We start from the raw sequence: 23,731 nt of genomic DNA, 5'->3' as shown, positions 1-23,731 counted from the left end.
TAATCTATATCTAGATTAGATCTATATCTAGATATAATCTATATCTATATCTGGATATAGATTAGATATATATAGATAAAGGTATAGAGATATAGATATAGATAGATATAATTTTACAAATTCTATATTTAATTTATAAAAGATTCTTGTTGTCCTGCAATTGTTTTATTTTTCACACATGTTGTTCTTTTTAATACATGCAGTCAGTATCTTTTTGAGTTTTTGATGTTAATATAAGTTGTTTAACTTTTTTTTTTCTGTTTTCCAAATTATCTTCTGAGGCAGGTGTTGATTTGCTCATCATGATCTTTCTCTTCATGGTGCTGGTGTTTTTAAGATGTCTGGCATTCTTATACCATGAGATTTCAGAACAAGAGGCTGGATGGATTTTCCTGGGGTTGTTCTCTTCTGCTTCAATATGTATAGTTCTCTTTCCCTCTAGTCTGTCCCCAGTATCAGAGGACTGACTGAGATTATGTGTGAATTGTGTGTGTGGAGGTGGTGTCAGCAGAGGATAGAGGGAATGACGTGTGTGGGCGGGGTTTTGTCATCTGAAGGTTAGACTTTAGGTTGAGAAGGGGAGGGGGCTTGGACTTTTAGCCTGGGTGCCTCCCAAGAGTTCTTTACTTAGGGTCACCATCCTCCTCCTACTGCCTTAATTCTCCCCAGGCAGCATGTTTAATTTCTTTGGATAAGTATTCCCCAGACTTCTTCCCTAAAGGCAAAATGCTAGTTTGGCTGTAAGGAGTTGGGAGCAGTGGGAGCTGCAGGCTCAGTTACTGAGGAGTAGTCTTTCTGCAGCCTGGCTGTCCTCCCTCCCACTGTTGCAAGGGTCCCCCTCCTCCACTGCGAGACCCCCCTGCCATGCATTCTAGGCTGCCTTCCTCCTCACTCTCTTTTATCCTTCAACATACTTCCATGTTTCTGTTAGTCTGTAATGTGTTGAGATCACTGCCTCCTTCTCTTTTGTTTTTAGAAGTTGTTAATTCCTGTACTGTCCTTTTTCTGGGTTTGGGGAAGGTGGGATAGGGCAATTCCTATACTCATCCTAACTGCTATAAAAAAATCAGCATTTCATCCATCTCTAGTTGTCTAATGTCAAAAACTTCAAAATCAAGCAAAATTAAACAAATGAAAACACATGGGTAAATTTTAGCATCATGCCCGCTTAATAATTGGTAAGGAAGTTTCCTGTCTTTTCTGTGTAAATACACAAATGACCAGGACAATGAGTCTAGCCCCAGGGGAACTCAGAGCTGTGTCCACAGCTTCTCTGCTCTTCTCTGACAAGGCTCTGAAGAAATCATGACTGGGAACAGTTTCCTACATATTTCCTGTTTGGTCAGCATGGTCAGTTCTCTACCATTTTTTCATTTCTATTGTCAAGAACAGACCTTGCAGACTCTTGGGCAACCTTGGAGGTGACGAGGGACTTCTCAGTAGCTCAGAACTAGGAAAGGAAGTGAGATCCAGAAGGAACAGGGCCAGGGGAGACTAGGAGTCTCCTCCATCCCCTGGACAAGGCTGGTCCAGAAAACCACAGGAGCAGGGAAGGGAGGACTTGTCCAAGGCCCCAGGTGTGCAGGGATTCAAGGTCAGGCTCACTCGTCAGGTGGAAACTGAGTGCTCACCTGGACAAAGGGGTTGCTTGTGGGCATGTAAGCCCTGGGTGGACAGGGTTCCAAGTTGGGCTCTTGGCATTTGTAAACCAAAGAATATCTGAGACAAATCTCAATCATTTCAGAAGTTTATTTAGCCAGGGTTAAGGACATGCCAGTGACACAGCCCCAGGAGATCCTGAGAACACGTGCCCAGGGTGGTCAAGCTACAGCGTGATTTTATATGTAAGATATTAATCCACACATGTAAGATGTACATTGGTTTGGTCCAGAAAGGCGGGACAATGTGAAGTAGGGGGCTTCCAGGTCATGGGTGGATTCAAAGATTTTCTGATTGGCAATTGGTTGAAAGAGTTTATCTAAAGACCTGGAATCAATAGAAGGGAGTATTGGTTGCAAGAGCTTATCTAAAGACCTGGAAGCAGTAGAAGGGAGTGTCTGGGTTAAGATAAGGGGTTGTGGAGACCAAGGTTTTATCATGCAGATGAAGCCTCCAGGTAGCAGGCTTCAGAAAGAAAAGATCGTAGATGTTTCTTTTTTTTATTTTTTATTTTTTTTGAGATGTAGCTTCACTCTTGTTGCCCAGGCTAGAGAGTGCAGTGGTGCAATCTCAACTCACTACAACCTCCGCCTCCTGGGTTCAAGCGATCCTCCAGCTTCAGCCTCTAGAGCAGCTGGATTACAGACATGCACCACCATGCCCAGCTGATTTTTTTTTTTTTTTTTTTCTGTATTTTTAGTAGAGACAGTGTTTCACCATGTTGGCCAGGCTGGTCTTGAACTCCTAACTTCAGGTGGTCCACCCACCTTGGCCTCCCAAAGTGCTAGGATTACGGGCGTGAGCCACTGTGCCCAGCCAATGTTTTTCATCAGACTTAAAAAGGTGTCAGACTCTTAACTTAATTCTCTCCTGGATGAAGGAAAAGACCTGGAAAGGGACAGGGGTTCTCCACAGAATATAGATTTTACCCACAAGAGACAGCTTTGCAGGGCTATTTCAAAATATGACAAAGACATATTGCCAAAGACATATATTTTAGTGTAAAATACTTCAATCTGTTTCAGGGCCTGCTATCTGTCATGTGATGCTATGCTAGAGTCAGGCTGGAATTGGGTGTCTTATTGCTACAAAAGTCCTAAGGTCCCTGTTTAAATGTTACTGCTGGTCAGTTGTGCCTGAATTCCAAAGGGAGGAAGATATAATGAGGCATGTCTGACCCCCACTTCCCATCATGGCCTGACCTAGTTTTTCAGGTTAACTTTGGAATGGCCTTGGCTAAGAGGATGGGTTCATTCTGATGGTTGGGGGGCTTCAAATTTTATTTTTAGTTTACACAATGCAGCCCTGGGGGCTGATGTGGGTCCAGCTCTGTGGCTCAGCCTTCAGGTTTGGGATGGACCTGGACCACATCTTCATTTCAAATGTAGGAGAGGCTTGGGTGGCATGTCTGTGTCTGGGGCAGGTCTATATCACACCTGGGTTAGGCTGGATCCAGGCATGAGCCTATGAGCCTGGAGGTGGGGTGGGGTCTCTCAGTGGATCCAGCAGAAGTGAGAAAGTGGGCAAAGGTCAGCTACTGTGTATGTTTGTGTGTGTGTGTGCACGTGCATGTGTGTGTGTGACCTGTTCCAGGGTAATTAATGTTTTAATCACGAGATGTCCCCATCTGATGACTTTGCCTCTTCCAGAAGTGTGACCCTTTAGAAGGGGCAGATGTAACCATTTTGTCATTGATGGAGTGTCGTCATTAATGGAAAAATTTTAACCAGTATTTCTAACTGCCCACAGGGCAACTCCACTTACACATTTCCCAGGCAATTGAAGCCCATGGCGTCTGCAGTGGAAGGTGTTGTCCCCATCTCCTCAGCCCCAGCTGCCCCTCCTGGGTTCCCCTCCACACCACACCTCTCTTCTCATACTCTGCATTCAGATGCTAAACAAAGTCCCCTAAATATCTCTGCAAGCTGCCTCTTCCTCCTGACCCACCTGGACTCCCAGTGACAGCCCCCGCCCACCCTGCAGGAGGCTTGCTGATATCCATTTGCTGCTCAGAATCCTTCTGGGGTGTCATCACCTCCAGTGTAAGGTTAAACTGTGCAGTGTGGGGAATAGCAAACATTCCCCAGCATGTCTTTGATGCCACGCACTGTACTACTTCACTTGTATTAATCCTGTCATTCTGAAAACAGTCCTGTGAAGCAGGACTCGCGATAGCCATTTTACAGAGAGGTCAGTAACTTGCTATATAAGGAGTGTCATTAGCAGGTGGCAGGCCAGGCTGTGGCAGGTGCTCAAAACTGTCTTCTCCTCACTTGTCACTGCACTGCAGGACAGGCAGTACTTAATACAGCACACAGGGAGTGGTGGAGTGCACCTGTAGTCCCAGCTACTCAGGAGGCTAAGGCAGAAGGGTGGCTTGAGACCAGGAGTTTGAGGCTGTAGTGAGCTATGATCGTACCATTGCACTCCAGCCTGGGTGACAGAGTGAGACTCTCTTCCTAAATAAATAAATAAAAATAAACAAATATGTAAATAAATAAGATGCACAGGATGCTGCTTGGGCACCCAGGAGAGAAAGGGCTTCAAGGGTAATGGCTTGGGATGACCATGCCCTTTACACATCAGGGGAGCATCCTGAGAGGGGCTGTGTGTTTCTGATTGGACAATGAGAGGGGCCTGAGTGAACTGGGAAGGCATTGTTGCATTACAGGTAACTTACAAATCACACCCACAGCTTGAGCTGCTGTTCTAGGCCAGCTGTTAGTCCAGCAGCTTCAGCATCAGAGAGCTTGCTTAGAAATGAGATCCTCAGCTCCCACCCCAGACCTGCTGAGTCAGGAACTCAGAATGGGGCCTGGGGGTGTGGGATGGAGGTGAGGCAGTAGACTGAACTTTCACAAGCCCTTCTTCAGGGGCTAGAGTTGGGAACCACAGGTCTAGGTAACAGACCCTTTGAAAAATGAGGAAGGGTATGTTAGGTAACTTGTCAGGCAAACACAGCACATTGGCAGTAGAAACAGGATTTGAACTGACGACTTGTGATATCTTGACCAGTGGTTTTTTTCCTCTACATGGTCATACCTTCTGATTCTGTTCTGCTGCCTATGGCCAGTTAAACACAGAAGGAGATTGTCTAGATACTTGGATGAATAAAATTTGAAAAATTAATTTCTATTGAATCTCTGGAAAGTAGATAAGAATAGACGGTAAAAGAAGTAGCCAGGAAGAAGTTCCGCCTCCCCCAAGCCAAGCGGTTTTCTGGAGGTTGTGGCAGAGAAGAGAAACAGTAAGATTGGTTATGGCCTCAATGGCGGTTTTGGGAAATCAGAATACGCTGCATATTTCTTAATGATTTTAATTTCCCACACTTTTGAGTTGCTTCTCAGGCTCCCAAGCATCCTTGGGCCTAAGTAAACCCAGCCTTTCTGAACACATGGAGCTTGGTTCCTTCCCACTGAGCGGCTGGCAGCTTTGATCTGTGGGATCTGATTTTCTTCTACTCTTAGACTTTCTCAGATGATTAAAAATATTGTAACCAACTCAAAGAAACCTTGTTGATAAGGCTTATCAAGCTGGCCTCAGAGTTTATTCTGGGCTCCTGACTCCTGAAGGGCAGTCAGCTCTCATGCTAAGATCAGGGTGGGCCTGAGGCCCCAGGCTGACCTCTCTCCCTGAGGGTTCGCTTCTCATAGAGGAAGCCTGTGCCTGCCCTCCCTTCCAAAGAAGGCAAGGCCAGTAGTGGCTGACTCGTTCAAACCCATCACATGCCTGGAAAAACCTTCCAAGGGGTTTATGGTTGTTGTGAGACTTCAGTTCTTACCTTCTTGATTTAGAAGAATTTAAGCAAGAGACACACAGCAAGGGAGATGCAAAATAGTGCAATTTATTACAAAGGAGAAAGAATATTTTGAAAGTTAGGTGCAGAATAGATAGTACACCCTGAGAGAGAGAATTCAGGGCAGGCTGCAGGGTAAGGATGACACAGCAAAGACGGGCACTAGGGAGACTCCCTTTATGGGCGTCTTTCATGATTATTCATAAGGAGGTGTTGCTATAAGCATGTTCTGGGTGGTCCTCTGGGTGCACATGCGCAGTAGCTGAACATGCTTGTTCATAAGTCATATCTCATTAGCATCTTAAATCTCCACCCAGGGATGTGTTTTTTGCTATTATAATGAGCAAAGGGTCAGTCTGAGCACAAGTAAAATTAAAGCGCACAGTGCTCTCTAGAGGGGGAGATTCCCTACTGAAGATCGCTGTGCTTGAATTAGCTGGACTACAGTGTGAATGCTGACGCTTACTGTGTTGACTGTACATCCCATGGTTGCCACGTCCCAAAAACATGGTTACTTCCTTGACTACCTATCCTGCCTCAAAGCCACAGGTGACGGTGGCCAGACTGGTGGAGCAGGCTTTGGAGAAGGACGTGGGCAGGCTGAGCGTTCCCCACTGTAGGAGCTTCCTGCCTCCCCCAACCCTCCCTTCCTGGGCTGAAGGGTCCTTGCATCTCCTTCTAGGCTCCTGGAGCCCCGAGGGGACAGTTAAAGTGTTTAAATGCTGCCCGAGGCTCTTCAGGTTCCTGCCCTGGGTCTTGGCTGAGATCGTGGTCCAGGCCTGCTGGGGTGTAGGGTGGGGTGGAGCTCCCTGCTCAGCAAAATGAGCTGAGGCCTCTGCTCTGCTTGCTGGAGGACCAGCTGACTTCTCTCATTGACATCATGCCTTTGTTCACTACAAAGGAAATATGGAAATTACGCAGCCCATTCAGTCACCTCTGGCTTGGGCAAGTTGTGTGACTTACCCACACAGTGGAAGTTCTGGGTAGGAAAGACCACCCTGTAGTCTTGCTCTGGAAGCCCGCAGGGGCAGGCAGGGTCCTGAGAGTGCTCCAGGGCCAGCCTCCTCCCATTTTATTCCCAAGTCATATATGCTGGGCATCCAGGTAGGGCTCTGTGTGACAGGGTTGTTCCATGGCTAAGAAAGAAATGTCTTAGAGGGCAACATCAGGCAAGGTGGAAGGAGCCCTCCAGCTCTCAAGATTAAGATTCCTAGCACTGTGTTCTACTGGCCCCAAGGGGTACTGGAAACACTCAGTTTCCACCTGGTGCAGGACAGAGGAGCCTCACCTGGGATGGCCCAAGGCAGGCGAGCCCCGGCATGCAGGCAGGGTTCAGGGAGAGCCACTGCTCAGCTTCCTACAGTACTTCCTTCTCTCTGCCTGCTTTGCTTCTGGTTTGTGGGTTTTTACATGGATTTCCTGTTAGTTTTGTGGGACAGCTGTGCTTTCCCAGAGGTGACCTGGGCCTAGGCCCTCCACTCTGTGAGCAGATCTGGTGCTGTCTTTGGTCACTGAGGTCATGGCTGTGGGGACATTGAGTGTGGTGGTGTTGGCCTCCCTACTCTGGCAGCTGAGTGAAGACTTCTTTGTGGTTTCTTGAGCAGTGATTCATCAAATGCTGTCCTGGAGGTCTCATGGAGATGGCACAGTTCCCAAGGTAGCCTGGGCTTTTCCCTGGGGCAGGAGGAGACTATCCCTCTATCCAGCTGCAGAGCTCCTGAAAAATCATTTTTAAGGTGGAATTGGCAGCGATAGTCAATACTAACAATGAGTGTACTTTCCATACAGTGAGAACAAAAGTTGCAAACCTGATTCTGCTAGAATATTATTGTTCCAGAAGGCTGGTGCAACTGGTGGGCATCTCCTGTGTGGGCACTGAAGCTCGGTGCGAAATGTCCCTGTGAGGTCAAACTGGGGCTGCAGCTCGGCAGATCCCTACCGCTCCCCTGGGCACCTTCCCAAGCCCTGAGTGTCCTCATGAGGCCCATGTGTGCCACCACAGAGCAGAAGGCTCTCCCCTGCATCCTTCCACCACTGGGAACTTTGGAGGATCACCAAGGTACAGCACCCAGTGGCAGAGCTCCACCCAGACACACAATCCTGCAAACAGACATTTGTGCCCAGCTTAGTCACTGCTGATGGAGGAGACATGGAGAGTCGATGAGGGGGACTAACCTGTGTCCCCTGCCCCACTCCTGTACATTCCACTCACAACACCCACATCCTGAGGTCGGCCTGCCCACTTTGCTCTCCTCCTGGGCCTGCATCTCCTACTGTACGTGAGGGCAGTTTTGTGCCAGCCCCTGCAAGGGCTTCTTTAAGGATGATTTATCTGTCTCATTCTGTTGCTGGTGATAGTTTAGTGTCCCCCTAGAGCCTGGCACCAGAAACTATCCATGTTTTGTCCTGCTTTGACTTGGACATAGGTCACAGCCAGAGCAGGAGCCCTCACCTTCCCACCAACCATCTAGGGAGTCCTGAGGGAGGCCCAGAGGGAAGGATGAAAATGACAAGCCAGTTCTGCTGTTGTCCACAGACCACAGAGGTCCCCACACCCAAAATATGGGACAAAGGAGCCTGCCCCACAACTGGCACCCCACCTCCTTGCCCTGCTGCTTCTGACCCTCCACCCTCACCTCTCACCCCCACCATTCCTATCTTCCACCTTCCAACCCCGTGTCACCTCTCCATCTTTCACCCCTTAACCTGACCCTTACTTTTGGACACTGGGGGTGATTCCTGCTGACCACACGCCACACAGAGCTGAGTGTGCATTTCTTCCCTAGCCTAGGGAAGAAGCATGTTTTAATTAAGCTGCTGTGAAACCTTGGGGATCTCTACCTAAAAATGATACACATTTTTAACAAGAACGGTCTACAAAAATCAAATCAAAGAAGAAATTCCTTACTATGAACCATTCCAGAGGCTCCAAAGTGCTCTTGCTTTAGGAGTAGGAGATGTTGCTTTCGTTTCTTTGTAAAACCTCACCTCCTCCAGCTTCTCTCCCTGAAAACTGAGTCCCACCCAGTGCTCTCAAACTGAATATTCATTTATTCTTTCAGTTTTTAAATAAACTTTATTTGATATTATTTAATAAATATTGTAAAGAACTGACATCTTGACAATATTGAGGATTCCTATCCATAAATGTGAAATAGCTTTTCATTTATTTAGTTCTTTGATTTCTTTTATTGGACTTTTGTAGTTTTCCTCATATAGATCTCATAGGCATTTTGTTAGATTTATACTGATTTCATGTTCAGGGGTGCCAATGTAAATGGTATTGTGTTTAAAATTTAAATTCCACATGTTCATTGCTGATATATGGGAAAGTGATTGACTTTTGTATATTTACCTTATATCCTGCAACCTTACTATAATCACAATTAGTTCAAGGAGTTATTTTTGATTTTTTTCAGATTTTCTTCTAGACAATCATGCCATCTGTGAACAAAGGCAGTTTCATTTCTTCCTTCCCAATCAGTATACCTTTTTTTTTCTTTTCTCTCTTACTGTCTTACTTTTGGACACTGTAGGTGATGCCTACTGACCACCGGCCACACAAAGTCAAGTGTGCACTTCTTCCCCCAGCCTAGAGAAGAGGCATATTTTAATTAAGCTGCTGTGAAACCTTGGAGATTTCTACCTAAAAATGGCAACACGTTTTAGCAATAATGGTTTACAAAGATGAAATCAGAAAATAAATTCTATAGGTTTTCTTTGGAATATTAGGACTTCCAGTACAATATTGAAATGGAGTAGTGAGAGGGAATATCCTTGTCTTGTTCTTGATCTTTGAGTTTCTCAGTATCAGATATAATGTTAGCTGTAGGGTTTTTTTTTGCAGATATTCTTTTTTTTTTTTTTTTTTCCTGAGACAGAGTCTTGCTCTGTCACCCAGGCTGGAGTGCAGTGGCATGATCTCAATTGACTGCAGCCTCCATCTCCTGGGTTCAAGTGATTCTCCTACCTTAGCCTCCTGAGTAGCTGGGATTACAGTTACCCACCATGACATCTGGCTAATTTTTGAATTTTTTTCGATAGAGATGGGGTTACACTGTGTTGGTCAGGCTGGTCTTGAACTCCTGACCTCAAGTGATCCACCTGCCTTGGCCTCCCAAAGTGCTGGGATTACAAGTATGAGCCACCGTGCCCAACCCATAGATATTCTTTATCAAGCTGAGAAATTTCCTCTCCTACTTTATCAAGAGGGCTTTATCAAGAGTTTTGTTTGTTTGTTTGTTTTAAGACCCTTTTAAAAATTACAGTTTAAGTTCTGGGATACCTGTGCAGAACGTGCAGGTTTGTTACATAGGTATACACGTGCCATGGTAGTTTGCTGCACCCGTCAACCCGTCATCTACCTTAGATATTTCTGCTAATGCTATCCCTAGCCCCCCACCCTCTGACAGGCCCTGGTGTGTGATGTTCCTCTCCCTGTGTCCACATGTTCTCATTGTTCAACTCCCACTTATGAGTGAGGACATGTGGTGTGTGGTTTTCTGTTTCTGTGTTAGTTTGCTGAGAATGACCGTTTCCAGCTTTATCCATGTCCCTGCAAAGGACATGAACTCATCCTTTTTAATGGTTGCATAGTATTCCATGGTGTATATGTACCACGTTTTCTTTATCCAGTGAATCATTGATGGGCATTTGGGTTGGTTCCAAGTCTTTGCTATTGTGAACAGTGCTGCAATAAACATACATGTGCATGTGTCTTTTTAGTAGAATGATTTATAATCCTTTTGGGTATATACCCAGTAATGAGATTGCTGGGTCAAATGGTATTTCTGGTTCTAGATCCTTGAGGAGTCACCATACTGTCTTCCACAATGGTTGAACTAATTTACACTCCCACCAGCAGTGTAAAACCGTTCCTATTTCTCCACATCCTCTCCAGCATCTGTTGTTTCCTGACTTTTTAATGATCACCATTCTAACTGACGTGATATGGTATCTTATTGTGGTTTTGATTTGCATTTCTCTAATCACCACGATGATGACCTTCTTTTCATACTTTGTTGGCTGCATAAATGTCTTCTTTTGAAAAGTGTCTGTTCATATCCTTCACCCACTTTTTGATGGGGTTGTTTTTCTCTTGTAAATGTGTTTAAGTTCTTTGGTAGATTCTGGATATTAGCCCTTTGTCTGGATATTAGCCCTTTTTTTTTTTTAAAGAAAAATATCTCTTGGTAAGAGGTGTTGGATTTTGTCAAATGCTTTGTCTGCATCCATTGATATGATCATGTGATTTTTCTTCTTTAACAAGATGGATAAAAGTAATTGATTTCTGAATATTGGACCAACTTTGCATACCTGAAATAAATTCCACTTGGTTGTGGTGTATAATTATTTTTATACATTGTTGGGTTCAATTTGTTAATATTTGTTGAGCATTTTTACATCTATGTTCATGAGAGATATTGTGCTATAGAGTTCTTTTTCTTTATTATACTTTAAGTTCTAGGGTACATGTGCACAACGTGCAGGTTTGTTACATAGGTATACATGTGCTATGTTGGTGTGCTGCACCCATTAGCTCGTCATTTACATTACGTATATCTCCTAATACTACCCCTCACCCCTCCCCCCTCCCCACAATAGGACCTGGTGTGTAATGTTCCCCTTCCTGTGTCCAAGTGATCTCATTGTTCAATTCCCACCTATTAGTGAGAACATGCAGTATTTGGTTTTCTGTTCTTGCAATAGTTTGCTGAGAATGATGGTTTCCAGCTGCATCCATGTCCCTACAAAGGACATGAACTCATCCTTTTTTATGGCTGCATAGTATTCCATGGTGTATATGTGACACATTTCTTAATCCAGTCTGTCACTGATGGACATTTGGATTGATTCCAAGTCTTTGCTATTGTGAATAGTGCCGCAATAAACATACGTGTGCATGTGTCTTTATAGCAGCATGACTTATAATCCTTTGGGTATATCCCCAGTAATGGGATGGCTGGGTCAAATGGTATTTCTAGTTCTAGATCCTTGAGGAATCGCCACACTGTTTTCCACAATGGTTGAACTAGTTTACAGTCCCACCAACAGTGTAAAAGTGTTCCTATTTCTCCACATCCTCTCCAGCACCTATTGTTTCCTGATTTTTTAATGATTGCCATTCTAACTGGTGTGAGATGGTATCTCATTGTGGTTTTGATTTGCATTTCTCTGATGGCGAGTGATGATGAGCATTTTTTCATGTGTCTGTTGGCTGTATGAATGTCTTCTTTTGAGAAATGTCTGTTCATATCCTTTGTCCACTTTTTGACGGGGTTGTTTGTTTTTTTTCTTGTAAATTTGTTTGAGTTCTTTGTAGGTTCTGGATATTAGCCCTTTGTCAGATGAGTAGATTGCAAAAATTTTCTCCCATTCTGTAGGTTGCCTGTTCACTCTGATGATAGTTTCTTTTGCTGTGCAGAAGCTCTTTAGTTTAATTAGATCCCATTTGTCAATTTTGGCTTTTGTTGCCATTGCTTTTGGTGTTTTAGACATGAAGTCCTTCCCCATGCCTATGTCCTGAGTGGTATTACCTAGGTTTTCTTCTAGTGTTTTTATGGTTTTAGGTCTAACATTTAAGTCTCTAATCCATCTTGAATTAATTTTTGTATAAGGAGCAAGGAAAAGATCCAGTTTCAGCTTTCTACTTATGGCTAGCCAATTTTCCCAGCACCATTTATTAAATAGGGAATCCTTTCCCCATTTCTTGTTTTTGTCAGATTTGTCAAAGATCAGATGGCTATAGATGTGTGGTATTATTTCTGGGGGCTCTGTTCTGTTAGAGTTCTTTTAATGTCTTTGGATTTGGTATTAAGGTAATGCTGACTTCATAGAATGAGGAAGTATGTTCTCTGATTCTATCTTCTGAGAAAGATTGTAGGGAATTGAAATAAATTATTCCTTAAATGCTTGATAGAATTCACCAGTGAACCCATCTAGGCCTTGTATTTTTTGTTTTGGAAGGTTATTAATTATTGGTTCAATTTCTTTAATATATATATGCCTATTCCGATTGTTTATTTCTTCTTGTGTGAGTTTTGGCAGGTTGTGCCTTTCAAGGAATTTTAAAATTTAGATTATCAAATTTATGAGCATAGAGTCATCCATAGATGCTCCCCAACCTAGGATGAGCTTACATCCCAATAAACCTATCATATGTGGGGAATATTGTAAATCAAATGCAAATAAGAACCTGATAAACTGGCCACAAGGTTGAATTCTGTTATTCCCGTATTCCTTTACTGTCTTTTTAATGTTCATGGGATCTCTTGTGGGGTCCCCTCTTTTCTTTCTTATATTGATAATTTGGGCCTTATCATCTTTTTTTCTTAGCCCGGCTAGAGGTTTATCAATTGTTTTGACATTTTCAAAGAACCAACTTTTGGTTTCATTTATTTTTTTCTACTGATTTGCTGTTTTCAATTTATTGATTTCTGCCCTAATTTTTATCTATTATTTCTTTCCTCCTGCTTACTTTAGATTAATTTGTTCTTCTTTTTTTAGCTTCCTAAGGTGGAAGCTTAGATGATTAATTTTAGACTTTTCTTAATTTCTAGTATATGTACATTTTAGTCTCTTCTGTAGCCTGACTAGAATGAAGGCTTTTATCTTGATTTTTATTTCCTCTTTACTATGCACAGCCTCAACCAGTTGTCTGGGGTTAACATTCCATGTGTCTTCACTGTGGCAGAATCCTTGCAGGTGTGTCTGGAGTCTAGGTTTGTCTTGGCTGGCCAGTGGTTTTAATCAGCCATCAGCATTTCTAGTGCATAACAGGTGAGTCCACACAGAGAGTTCTGTCGGCTGTAAGTTCTTTGGGCAGGAGCCAGACTTCAGTATTTATGGCAAAGAAGTGAGCTGGCCTCTCTACTTCCTTAGTCAGTAAATACATATATATGTGTTTATGTTGGCCAGCCTGTATACTGAAATATGCTAACTGGTGGTTCTCAGCTTTGACAGCGTGTTGGAATCATCGGAGGAGCCTAAGACACTTGGTGCCCAGGCCACACCCTGAGCTCCTTATGGAACTGGCCTGGGGCCTGGACTGTGGTTACTAAAAGGTCCTCAGGAGGTTTGGAGGTGAGACCAGGTTGAGACTATTGTCTCAGACACTTCCCTGCCCTAAACCACGCTTCACCCATTCCAGTGGGTTCCAAGTTTGCTCAGAACTTACGTGAGTGTCAGTCATTAAGGAATGAGAGTAAGGAGTCAATGTTAAGGCAACACCCCAGTACTGGTAGCAAGCCGAATTCCTGGGTGCCCCCAGCTTCCAAATAAGTATGCTGCTTGAGTCACCCAGGGGGTCTTTCTGGGGCAGGAATGCTGAGGAGCCCCAAGAGAATTAAACAACTTCAGTAGAAAGATGCTGGGAAGTCTTGCCAAAAGCTTCCTTTCTGAACTTGCCCAACAGGTTACTTCCTTAGTGAGGCTTAGTGCCCAAAAATCAGGAGACCCTCTGGTCCGGAGAGCTCTTCTCCCTCTGGTGCTTACAGAGGTGGGTGGCGAGGGTTCCTGCAGGAGGCAAACACTCTAATTTCAAAGTTCTTCGGTTCCTTCAGCTGCTAGTTGGTAGAGCCGTGAGCAGATGGTATGAGCTTCTCAGAGCACCTTGGGTAGGGACTTCCAATATGCACACCTGAAGTATAGATTTGGGGTGGGGGCGGGATGGTGGTTAAAAGTCCAGAGGCTGATGTTTCTTTGGTAGGTTGACAGAGGGGGAGAGGCAAGAGTGGCCACATTAGTGGAAGCAGGAGTGACAATCAGAATTTGGGGAAAAGATAATATTGGGGAAAACCGGAGAATGAACACAGCCTCGGGAGTCCCTGCAGGAGGACGAGGAGAGCTGGGTGTCCCATGAAAGGGTGGGCTCCTGGAAATTCATCTGTACACACTGATGGAGAGGAGACCCCTACTAAGGCTGGAGAGCGAAGCCAGGGAATTCAACTGACCCTCGAGCGTAACCGCGAGGGTGGCCTGTGAGGGTGAATGGACATGGCCAGGTGGCTGCTTTCTGCCTCCATCTCCCACTTCTCAAACATGCAAGTCCCAGGGGATTGTGTCCAGAACTCCTCGAAAGACAGCTCCTGACAGGCCCCACCCCACCTTTTTCAAGTGTGAGCCTTATCTGTGAATGTGCCGGTTCAGAGTGGAGGCAGCTGGTGGACCCCAGGGACCACAGTGCAGGCCAGCAAGCAGGGCAGAGTGTTCAACTTCCTCTCCCCTAACATGGCATTAAAAGTTTATGGGCAGGCTGTAGAATTGAAAGCCCAGGAACATGGAGCCTGTACCTGTGACCCAACCTGGCTCACTCTCCAGTGGGGGACTGCAGGGGCAATAGCAGCTCCTCTGGGGAACTGTGGAGCTTGCCCCTGGTGGGTGCCCAGGATGCCTGGGGAGGAAGGAAGGCTGCCCAGAGGTGCTGGCATTGAGGTGGGGCCAGGCTCAGATGGAAGACACTGATTCTGGGCCGGGAGATGGCCATGCAAAGGCCTAGAGGTGGGAGGGTCATGGGAGACTGCAGAGCCCAGTGCAGGGCTCCCTCCCAGGGAGGAAGCAGGAGAGACAGGTGAGGTGGCCCTGGTTGGTGAAGGTTGGGGAGGCCATGCCTATAGGACAGTGGGCTGAGACATTCCAGAGCTCAGTCCCAGGGGCCTGGGCTTATGGTTACTGAAAGGTCTTCAGGTAGTTTGGAGGTGAGCCCAACCAATGAAATGGATTGGCCATTGCTAGTGACCAGGGTCTTTGCAGACAGCATCTCTAAAGTGGAGGAAGCCCCTTGTCCCCTCCTCCTTTCCTTCTGGGCCAGTTCAGATGGTCTGGCTGATTCTGAGCAAAGCATGTTCTCTTTTTACTGCCTGTGGGATGTGCTTAACCATTCTTTGCTTCATTCATAGATCCGGACGAAGGACAGAGTCTTTGACAGTATCAGCCACCTCATCAACCACCACCTAGAGAGCAGCCTGCCCATCGTCTCTGCAGGGAGTGAGCTGTGCCTCCAGCAGCCAGTGGAGAGGAAGCAGTGACCCAGCCAGCGCTGCTCCCAGCACTGTGCACCAGGTCAGGAGGACCTGGAGTGGACTGGAATCGGGGCTGCAGGAACTGGGACAGCTGCCTATGGCTCAGAGCCTTCTTCAAAAGCTTCAAAAGGATGGCTTCCTTTAAGGTCAAGTTTCATAAACTTGGTTCTGAATTTCTCACATGCATATTAAAGGTGTACATACCTATACATCCTGTACAAAGTATCCCTCTATATTTATATTTTTTAAGACTAAGAAAGATGTAAGACTAATGTTCTGTGCTGTATGTTTTTAATGAAAAAAAAATAAGTTTGACTGTAGTTGTCCAGGCAAAAATTTAATTCAACTGACCCATTCCACCGGGAAATGCCACTAGGAAGGTGTAGCCTGCAGTTTTCCCTAATAAGCACAATTGGAGGGGAATAGACGCACAGAACTGTGATGGAATTGCAAGGCGTGCTGCTCAGAGCATGCCTAGCCCTGCGCTGAAAGCTGTGAGATACTTGTTCTGAGGCATGACTGTGCTTGCTGGTGGGAGCAGACATCCTCCCTTGGCCTCCCTAGGATACCTCCTGTGCTCCCTGCACTGCACTCCACGTGCCTGGGGTGTCCAGCACCAGACGACTCACTGCAGCTTCACTAAAGAACAGGTGGCACTCCAGCTCCTCCAGGTCCTGCTGAGCACCGGACCCCACCACCCTTGACCCCAGTTGTGCGAGGAGTAGTTGGGAATTCATTTCATGCCAAAATGGCACAAAATAAGCTTCACCAACCAAGATCTTGGTTGATGAGTGCTTCCCTGTTCTTGTGCATCTAATGCTAAAATGGGTATTTGTAGAAGGGTGGCCGGGGCAAGTTCCTGTTTGTATCTCCCTCTCATCAGCGTTTGACTACAGGCTGCTTGTGGTAGTTGCTAGTAAAGTCCCCCTCCCACCTTATCCAATAGGGAAGAAGCCTGTGTGACAGCAAGAGCAGGCACCCATCCCAGAGCTCAGTCCCGGAGACTCAGGCATTGAGGCTTCTGGGGCTGCATGTGCCAGAAGCCCAGGAGTCACTGGAATCCATTTGAGGTTCTGCCTCTGGCACGAGGGATGGGGGAAAGGCCTCCTGTCCCAACAAGTTTTCCCAGTCGCTGCAGGGAAGAGCTTGTGCCCACCCGCACTCTTTGTCTTGACTCCCTTTCTTCCAGGTAAAATACTGTCATTTCCTGAGGAGCCATTTGGTGTTAGAAAACTGGCAATGTTTATGGCTTTCAAATACTATCTCGGCTGAGACTGCCCTGTGATTTTCACAGATACCCTTTAAAGAATGGATGGATCCATTTGCTTGTTGGCAGCTTGGCTCTCGTTCTGGTGAGACCCCAACAGGGTACAGCACCCTGCAGGGTACAGGTCAGCAAAACAGAAAGACACCCTAAACATGTTTAGAGTTGGATAGTGATAAATCTGATCCTGTAAGGAGAGTTACAAGGAGTCTGAAAACTCTGGCAGATAATAATACTGCTAAGTTCTAATGCCAATGGTGTGAGCCCCATTTCTGCCTTGGGGTGTGCATGTGGCCAGATGGAAGGATAGGTTAGAGCTAACCAGTGAGGATGAGTCAGGGCAGGCCCCAGCCTTCATACATGGCTTTCTAGGGGAGTATTGCCTTTGAGAGTCCAATGAATTTGAGATGACAGTGAAGTCAGTGTTCTAGAATGTTCTGCAGTGGATTGACACTCTGGAGAGTCTGGCACTAATGTAGACTGAGCTACTGTTTCCTGAAATGGTTTTGGCTTCAGGCATCATGTGGATACTCTGCTTAGTGATCTAGAAGCAGAGGGCCGCATGGGGATGCTGGCAGCAGCTGCATCAGGCTTCTGCCCCGAGACAGTGTTGATTTGGATGCTCTGAGAGCCGCCCTGCACATCTGTCCTCTGGGAGGCTAGGAGCCCTGGAGAGACACACACAGCTCTGACCCACCTGTGTGTGCATGTGCACCACATAGAAAAATGTGCGAAATGACCTTCTTTCAACATTCATGCATTCCCCATTTGTGAAAGGTCAAAATGCTATTATAACATTCAGGGACAATAGCAAAGTAGGAAACGCAAATTAGGAGCTGTGAATGCTATAACATTTGATTTACTTTATTTTTCTCTTGGGGGGACTTGAATGGTAATCTGCAGCTTTAGTAGCTCCTGCTGTGAAGTCAGTGACTCGTTCGATGGTGATAGAAAATATATATAATACTTTTTTTGCATGAGAATCAATTTAAAAATTCAAAGTATTAGAGTCAAATTTTTTCTTTTTAATATTAATTCAAAATATACATTTTAAATCTCAGATTATAATATTGGTTACACTAGAATAGTGCCAGTGAAGTGAGCAGGCTTCAGACATAGCAGATGGCAGCGATTTTCTAATCTTTGTTCCCTTCCATTTGTAAAGCGGATTAGAGTGCACATTAGTTATCCCAACTCTTCCCTCCAGCACCGTGTGCTGGGCCATTCCTGTGAGCCTCACTGACACATGGGGAAACTGAGGCTGGGGCTGGTGCCACACCTTGCTGGAGGCCATGTTGTCATCTGGCTGCAGAGCCCTTCTGCTCACTCAGCATTTCCTGAGCCCTGCTGTGTGCCAGCCTGTGCTTTGAGCTCAGGATTCCAAGGCAAAAGCAGTGGAGCCTCCTCCCTGTTTAGCCTGGGCCCCTCTTCCCCACACTTTCTCAGGCCACATCTCTGCCTGGGCAGGGCAGGGAAGCTGAACAATGAATGCAGTGGGAATGGCACTATACCTTGCGTTCCAGGGCCTCAGGCTTCTAGAGCACAGTCGCTGCTGCTGTGCTGGGCCACTGTGGCCCTGCAGAGTGCACTTGGGCCCTGCTGCCCCTCCAGTGGGCACCCCCAACACTTAACCCCAAACTCTTATGTCTTCTGGGAGTACAAGGTGGGGGCCAGCAGTCCTAAAACGGCCCCTCTGCTCTTACCGAGTGGCCCTAGAGACCCCTACCCACCTCTCTTAACCCCACGAATGAATCAGCTGTGCTCCAAATGACATCTCTGTCCCGCAGAGGCCGGCTGGGCCTCTCATGGGGGTGCTCATTGTGGTTTCACTCAGCTTGATTCTTGACCTCCAAGGCTGCCTCTGAGTAGCTCACTGGAGAATCAGGTGGGGAGGTGAAAAACACCGCAGTCAAATGACTCAATCTTAAATCCTGTGCTTAAGACACCACTGTTGCTGCTTTTTATATCAGAAGCGCCCAAAGACTGGGCGTCCGCTCAGCCTTGGTGAGCGAGCAGCTATTTTGTCAGGCCATCTCTAATGTTGGGATAATGGACAAAGGCCTGATTGGGCCATATATGGCCTTCTTTAGGGCCTCCTGGAGGTGGAGGAGGTCGTGGGTAATTTCTAATGAAGAAAGGAAATGAGAAGCCGTGTGTATAGGTAAAGGCCTAACTTAAAAGGAAGGACAGGCTCAGGGAAGGGTGGATCCTAAAGGGCCCATGTGCTGGGAGCACAGTGGACATGTGTGTCCGGCCCGGCCTCCATGCCTGGTGCTAGGATTCTGCAGGTGGCCCCTAGCTCCCAAAATAAAGCTTTCCTTTTCAGTAGCATCTGAAACTTGGGTAGCTTCTTTCTATAAGCAATGCTTTAAGACGGACGTCTGGGTTCTCATTTCCTCCAAACTGGCTGCCACCTGAAGGGCAGTCACACATTTTTTTTCTGTTGGGCTGAGCTGGGCAGAAGCCTCGGACTGTAGACGTTCCTGGGGCAGGGGCAGGGCTGGCCATGAGTAGATACCTCCATCCAGCCTCCACCCTGGCACACCCAGAACGGCATGGACTCAGGCGGGTTGCTGGACAGGCGGGTTGCTGGAATTCTCTGAGCCTTGGTGTGCTCTACACCGCAGGGTTATACATGTTCCCAGCTTGAGGGAGTGCTGGGGATTGACAAATATATGAAACATGTAAAGTGCAATGATTTTCTAAAATTCTGCATTCCCAACGTGCCCATCAGTTCTCTCTTGCTGGCCCAACTTTGCGTGCTGTCCATAAATCCCTTTCTGTGGACGGTGACAGTAGGATTGGGAGTGAGCAGGAGGATTGTGGAAAGATCGCAAAGAGGTCATTGCGGGACCCAGACAGACCTTGCAGCGGGTTTCAGAGTAATACTCAGGTTCTCCCGTGGAACTTTCAAAGTTGGCTCTAAGACAGATGAAGTGCACAAACCCACTCCTGGACGTAGTGCCAACCTAGGACTGTCAGCTCCACACAGGATCACAGGGCAGGGAGCTTGGCAAGACAGCCCAGCTGGGGGCCCCGCTTTTCAGAAGAGGAAACTGGAGCCATGCAAGGGGCTGGGGATCAACTTAGGAAAGAGCACAGGACTCTCAGTCCTGGACCTGTATGTAAAGCTCACCCCCCGCCCCATGGAAATGGCGAGCAGTGCTTCCCTCCTGGGGTTCCACATCTGTGCTCCATCTCGAAATGCATAAAAGCCTGAGTCATTCAGATGGGAGAGGCAGTGTTTCTGTTTCCTCTGTCTTAGTTGGGGTTTCTCCGGAGGGAAACCCTGAGAGAGGACTTGAGGGTATGTAGTTTATTTGAGTGAAGATCCCAGGCGTAGGGAGAGAAGGAAGCTGACGAGGAAGACATGCATTATCAAGTAAGTGACCATCGTGTGCACAGCTGGAGCCGAATCCCACTGGGGAACCCTGAGAGACAGAGCTGATACCCCAGAGTTAACCCAGCAAAGCGGGGAGACAGCTGGGGTATTTATTCATCCAGTCTATCACTTATGGAAGGCTGTTTCTGGAAACAATTCTGACTGGCCCTGCACACACCTGTACATGCTTCCCAAGCCGGGGAAGTCCTTGGGCTGAGAGACAGGCGTTCATGACAAGCAGACTTGGAGTGGAAGGCAGGCATCAGAACCACCCTGCGAGCTGCTTCAGACAAAGATTGCAGGCCTTCCCACCCCCTGGCCCCGCCAAGTTCCTGGCTCCCTAGGTCTGGAGTGGGGCCCGAGAATTTGCATTTCAAAAATTCTCGAAGCGATGTTGGTGCAGCTGCTCTGAAGTCTTGACTTTGAGAATCGCTCACTAGTGAGAGTTTCCAGCCCTTACCTGTCTCTTATTGATGGCTTTCCCCCCTCTAATTTATAATTATGTTTTCACACCACTTCATGTCACAGATCCCAGGGTCCGTGCTGTGAATTTAAAAGTGGAGAATTAATAAGCATTTATAACTCCATGCAACCATTGCTGGCAGCTTAAATGCCATCTGCCAGCCACAATTTATTTATAATGGGGTTTATACATATTTATAAGTTTGCAAGCAACAAATGCACAGTTTTAAAACTGGCACATTTTATAGCAGCCAGAAAAATTGCAACTTTATACCAGGACTTGTGAATGTGAATTGCATATGTATATACATACATGCATATACTTACATTGATTAAAAACGGATCTGCATCTCTGTACACATGCAGATTGACTCTGTGCTGTGCACCTTGGGACTCCTCCCTGGGCTTTGGTTTTACAACTAACTAGGAAGTCAAACAAACGTGAAGAATTTGGGAATTGGCAGGCTGTGGCATCAGCCATGGAGGATGGTCCTGGATGCTGTAGGATGTGGGATCCAGCACAAAGGGAACAAGAACAGGACATGAGGACCACAGGGGTTGGGGTAACCCACCGTGGGAAACGACAGAGAAGCCAGCAGGGGAAGACATGGAAAGAAGAAGGTGGAGGCAGAATAAAGATGAGAAGAAGGGAAGAGGAGGCTAAAACAAGTCTAGATTTAGACCTTTGTTCATGCAGCCATGCATAGCTGTCTGAGGCCAGCGGGGAAGGAGGAGAAAGGGAAGGTGTGGTGGAGGAGGCTGTGCTCGTGATGTCATGCTTTGGTGGATTCCCAGGTGCAGCTGCATGTACTTGGCACAGTCTCTTGGGATTTCTGGCCAGCTTCTTGGGCTCATTTGCACATTAGTTAATATGTGGCCAACGCTGTACTAGAATCGTGGGATAGAGAAGTGAATGTATGAGGTCTCTGCCTGAGTTTATAACCTAGAAAGAAATAGACACACACACACAAAGGTGTTGGAGTGTGACAAGCCTTAAGGTAACCGTGTGTCCAAGTAAACTAGAACCAACAAGAGCGGAGTGCCCAGGTGAGTCTGGGGACTCTGGAGGCTTCGCACTGCAGGTGTCAGATACTGAGTGTTAGTGGCATGGAGGACAGCGTGGAAGGCTCAGGATGGGGAGGGACAGCCTGGAGTTGCCACTCTCAGTAGAGATGCTAGAAGGGGCGGGAGGTGATCCCAGCCTCCCTTCTTTCCTCCTCCTGGCTGTCACAGATGTTCTGAATTGATGAATCCCTCCGGCCAAAAACACACAGGCTCCTTCCCTAGGGCTGGAAAAACGGTTCTCGCTGAAAAAGCACCAGGAATAAAATCTCATACAATTTTAGGTGACTATTTTATTGTCTCACCTTGAAATACTGCAGACGGAAAAACACACGCATGGGGAGATGTGGTCCCGAGCTTTGAGGTGATGAATTCCCACACGTGGTCGTTTTTACCATAACCAAAGTTTCTAACCACCAACATCAAGTGGCAATTAAAACAGGCATTAATGGATAAATCCATCTTTAAATATTAATGGGGTTAATTTTGTTAACAACTATGTGTTGGTTGCAAGTGGAATGTTCTCTGTTCATTTGACTTTTGAATATAACTTGTTCCAGAATATTGTAAAATTAAGTATGTGAATGTTTCTTTGTATTCAGAATTAAACATTTGGTGTTAAAATCCCAGGATTAGGAGACAACTCCATGTAAATTTAATGTGTAATAATAGGATAATAACTTTTTAAAAAGCATTTGGATGGCAAATTATACATATTGACAAATGAATATTATTTGAAAGTTGTTTTGTTTCCATTAACTTTTTGTGAAACAAAAAGAATTACTGTAACGGTCTATGTCTTGGCATATTGCCAATTCACCACTTTCTACTTTGTACTGGAACAGAACTCGCTTTTTGGACGTCCCTGAGGAGTGGAAATACAAAACGAATTTCAAGTTCTCTAATCTTTGTTCTATGACAAATGATAAAACCTAAGTTATCTGGTCAATGTTTTAGAGATATGACAACACAGCAGGTGGAGAGAATTAGCTTAAATTCCCTCCTCCCTTTCGATGAATCCACGGCAATTCCTTCACTCTGTCAGGAAATGGTGTGGTTTCCAAGCATGAGCCCTTCATGATCTGTCTGGTGCATCTCTGTGCTCCTGGGATCGCCAAGTGCAGGCACGGCATCGGCATCGCATCCCCCAGCGCCATCCTGTGACCCACGAGGGGAAGATGACACACCCAATTTAGGTAATGCTGCACTTCTTGTTATAATTGGTTATTGGAAAATGTGCCTTTATTATCAGAACAGTGGTGTGCGCATTTCTGATTATGTAGCTAACCTTTGGATATCTGACTTAGATACTAAAAACATTTGGGTGTTGCAGTTTTGCACTTGTAGATACAATTTAAAAGCATGAAATTGGTGATTTCATTAGATGTTTTCTATAAAATGCACCTTGTTACATTTCTGTGAAAGGGTCTTACCAGCGTGGAATAACCGGCTCAAGGGTTGAGAAAAGCAACCATTTTCTAAACAGTTAATTGTTTCAAGGACTATACATGTAAGTCTGCAGGCAATAAAGGCTATTGTGAAAAGTGTCTTTCATTTGGATGATGGATTTTGTATTGCCTCACTAAAGAGAGGAGGGGAGCTTGAAACTTTTCTCTAGGAAGGAGGTATTATCAGTGGTTCCCTGGGAAACTTTTTAAAAAACAGTTACAACAAAGCCTCCTCCCATCCACCAAGGCTGTGGAATGAAAATGTATCCTGGCAGATGTACTCCTAGAGGACTCACCTTACCTTCTAGCACCAGGGTGGGCAGCTGTGTCCTCACTTGCGTTGGGGCATTTCATCATGAGTTGTAACAAGCATCGCTACCAGAACAGCTATGCCGAGCACTGGCCTCCTCTTTACATAGCACGCAGGTCAGAGAGGCGAAAATGGACCGTTTGTATGGGAGAAAGCTAGTGTAAAAGGGTTGGCTCTGATTTATTCTCTCCTGCTGCATAAACAAGAGCAAATGGGGCAGGACAAGAGGTCCTATGTCTTTGAGCTGCCAGGGGTCTTACAAATGTCTTCCTACCAAAAGACCATTCTCAAAATAGTATGACCTACCAAACTGGTGTAAAGAGCACCCA

General features: G+C 46.0%; 1 protein-coding gene and 1 pseudogene across 2 annotated transcripts in view; one reads left to right on the top strand and one right to left on the bottom strand.

The window, feature by feature from the left end:
• The window catches only part of SHC3 (SHC adaptor protein 3), a 171,621-nt gene extending 148,431 nt beyond the window's left edge, over positions 1 to 23,190 (top strand). Inside the window, exon 12 of one of the 2 annotated variants that reach the window (XM_023194549.2) lies at positions 15,352 to 23,190. In XM_023194549.2, the coding sequence (XP_023050317.2) occupies positions 15,352 to 15,480 (129 nt within the window). In that variant the 3' untranslated portion in view covers positions 15,481 to 23,190. The remainder of the gene's footprint in view (positions 1 to 15,351) is intronic. The other variant, XM_023194548.2, reaches the window with a different exon arrangement.
• On the bottom strand, positions 20,778 to 21,437 carry LOC111527964 (annotated as a pseudogene).
• Positions 23,191 to 23,731: the final 541 nt, after the last annotated feature.

Source organism: Piliocolobus tephrosceles, chromosome 14 (assembly GCF_002776525.5).
Source record: "Piliocolobus tephrosceles isolate RC106 chromosome 14, ASM277652v3, whole genome shotgun sequence".
NCBI classification, from domain to species: Eukaryota; Metazoa; Chordata; class Mammalia; order Primates; family Cercopithecidae; genus Piliocolobus; species Piliocolobus tephrosceles.
This window is presented reverse-complemented; position numbering and strand designations above follow the sequence as displayed.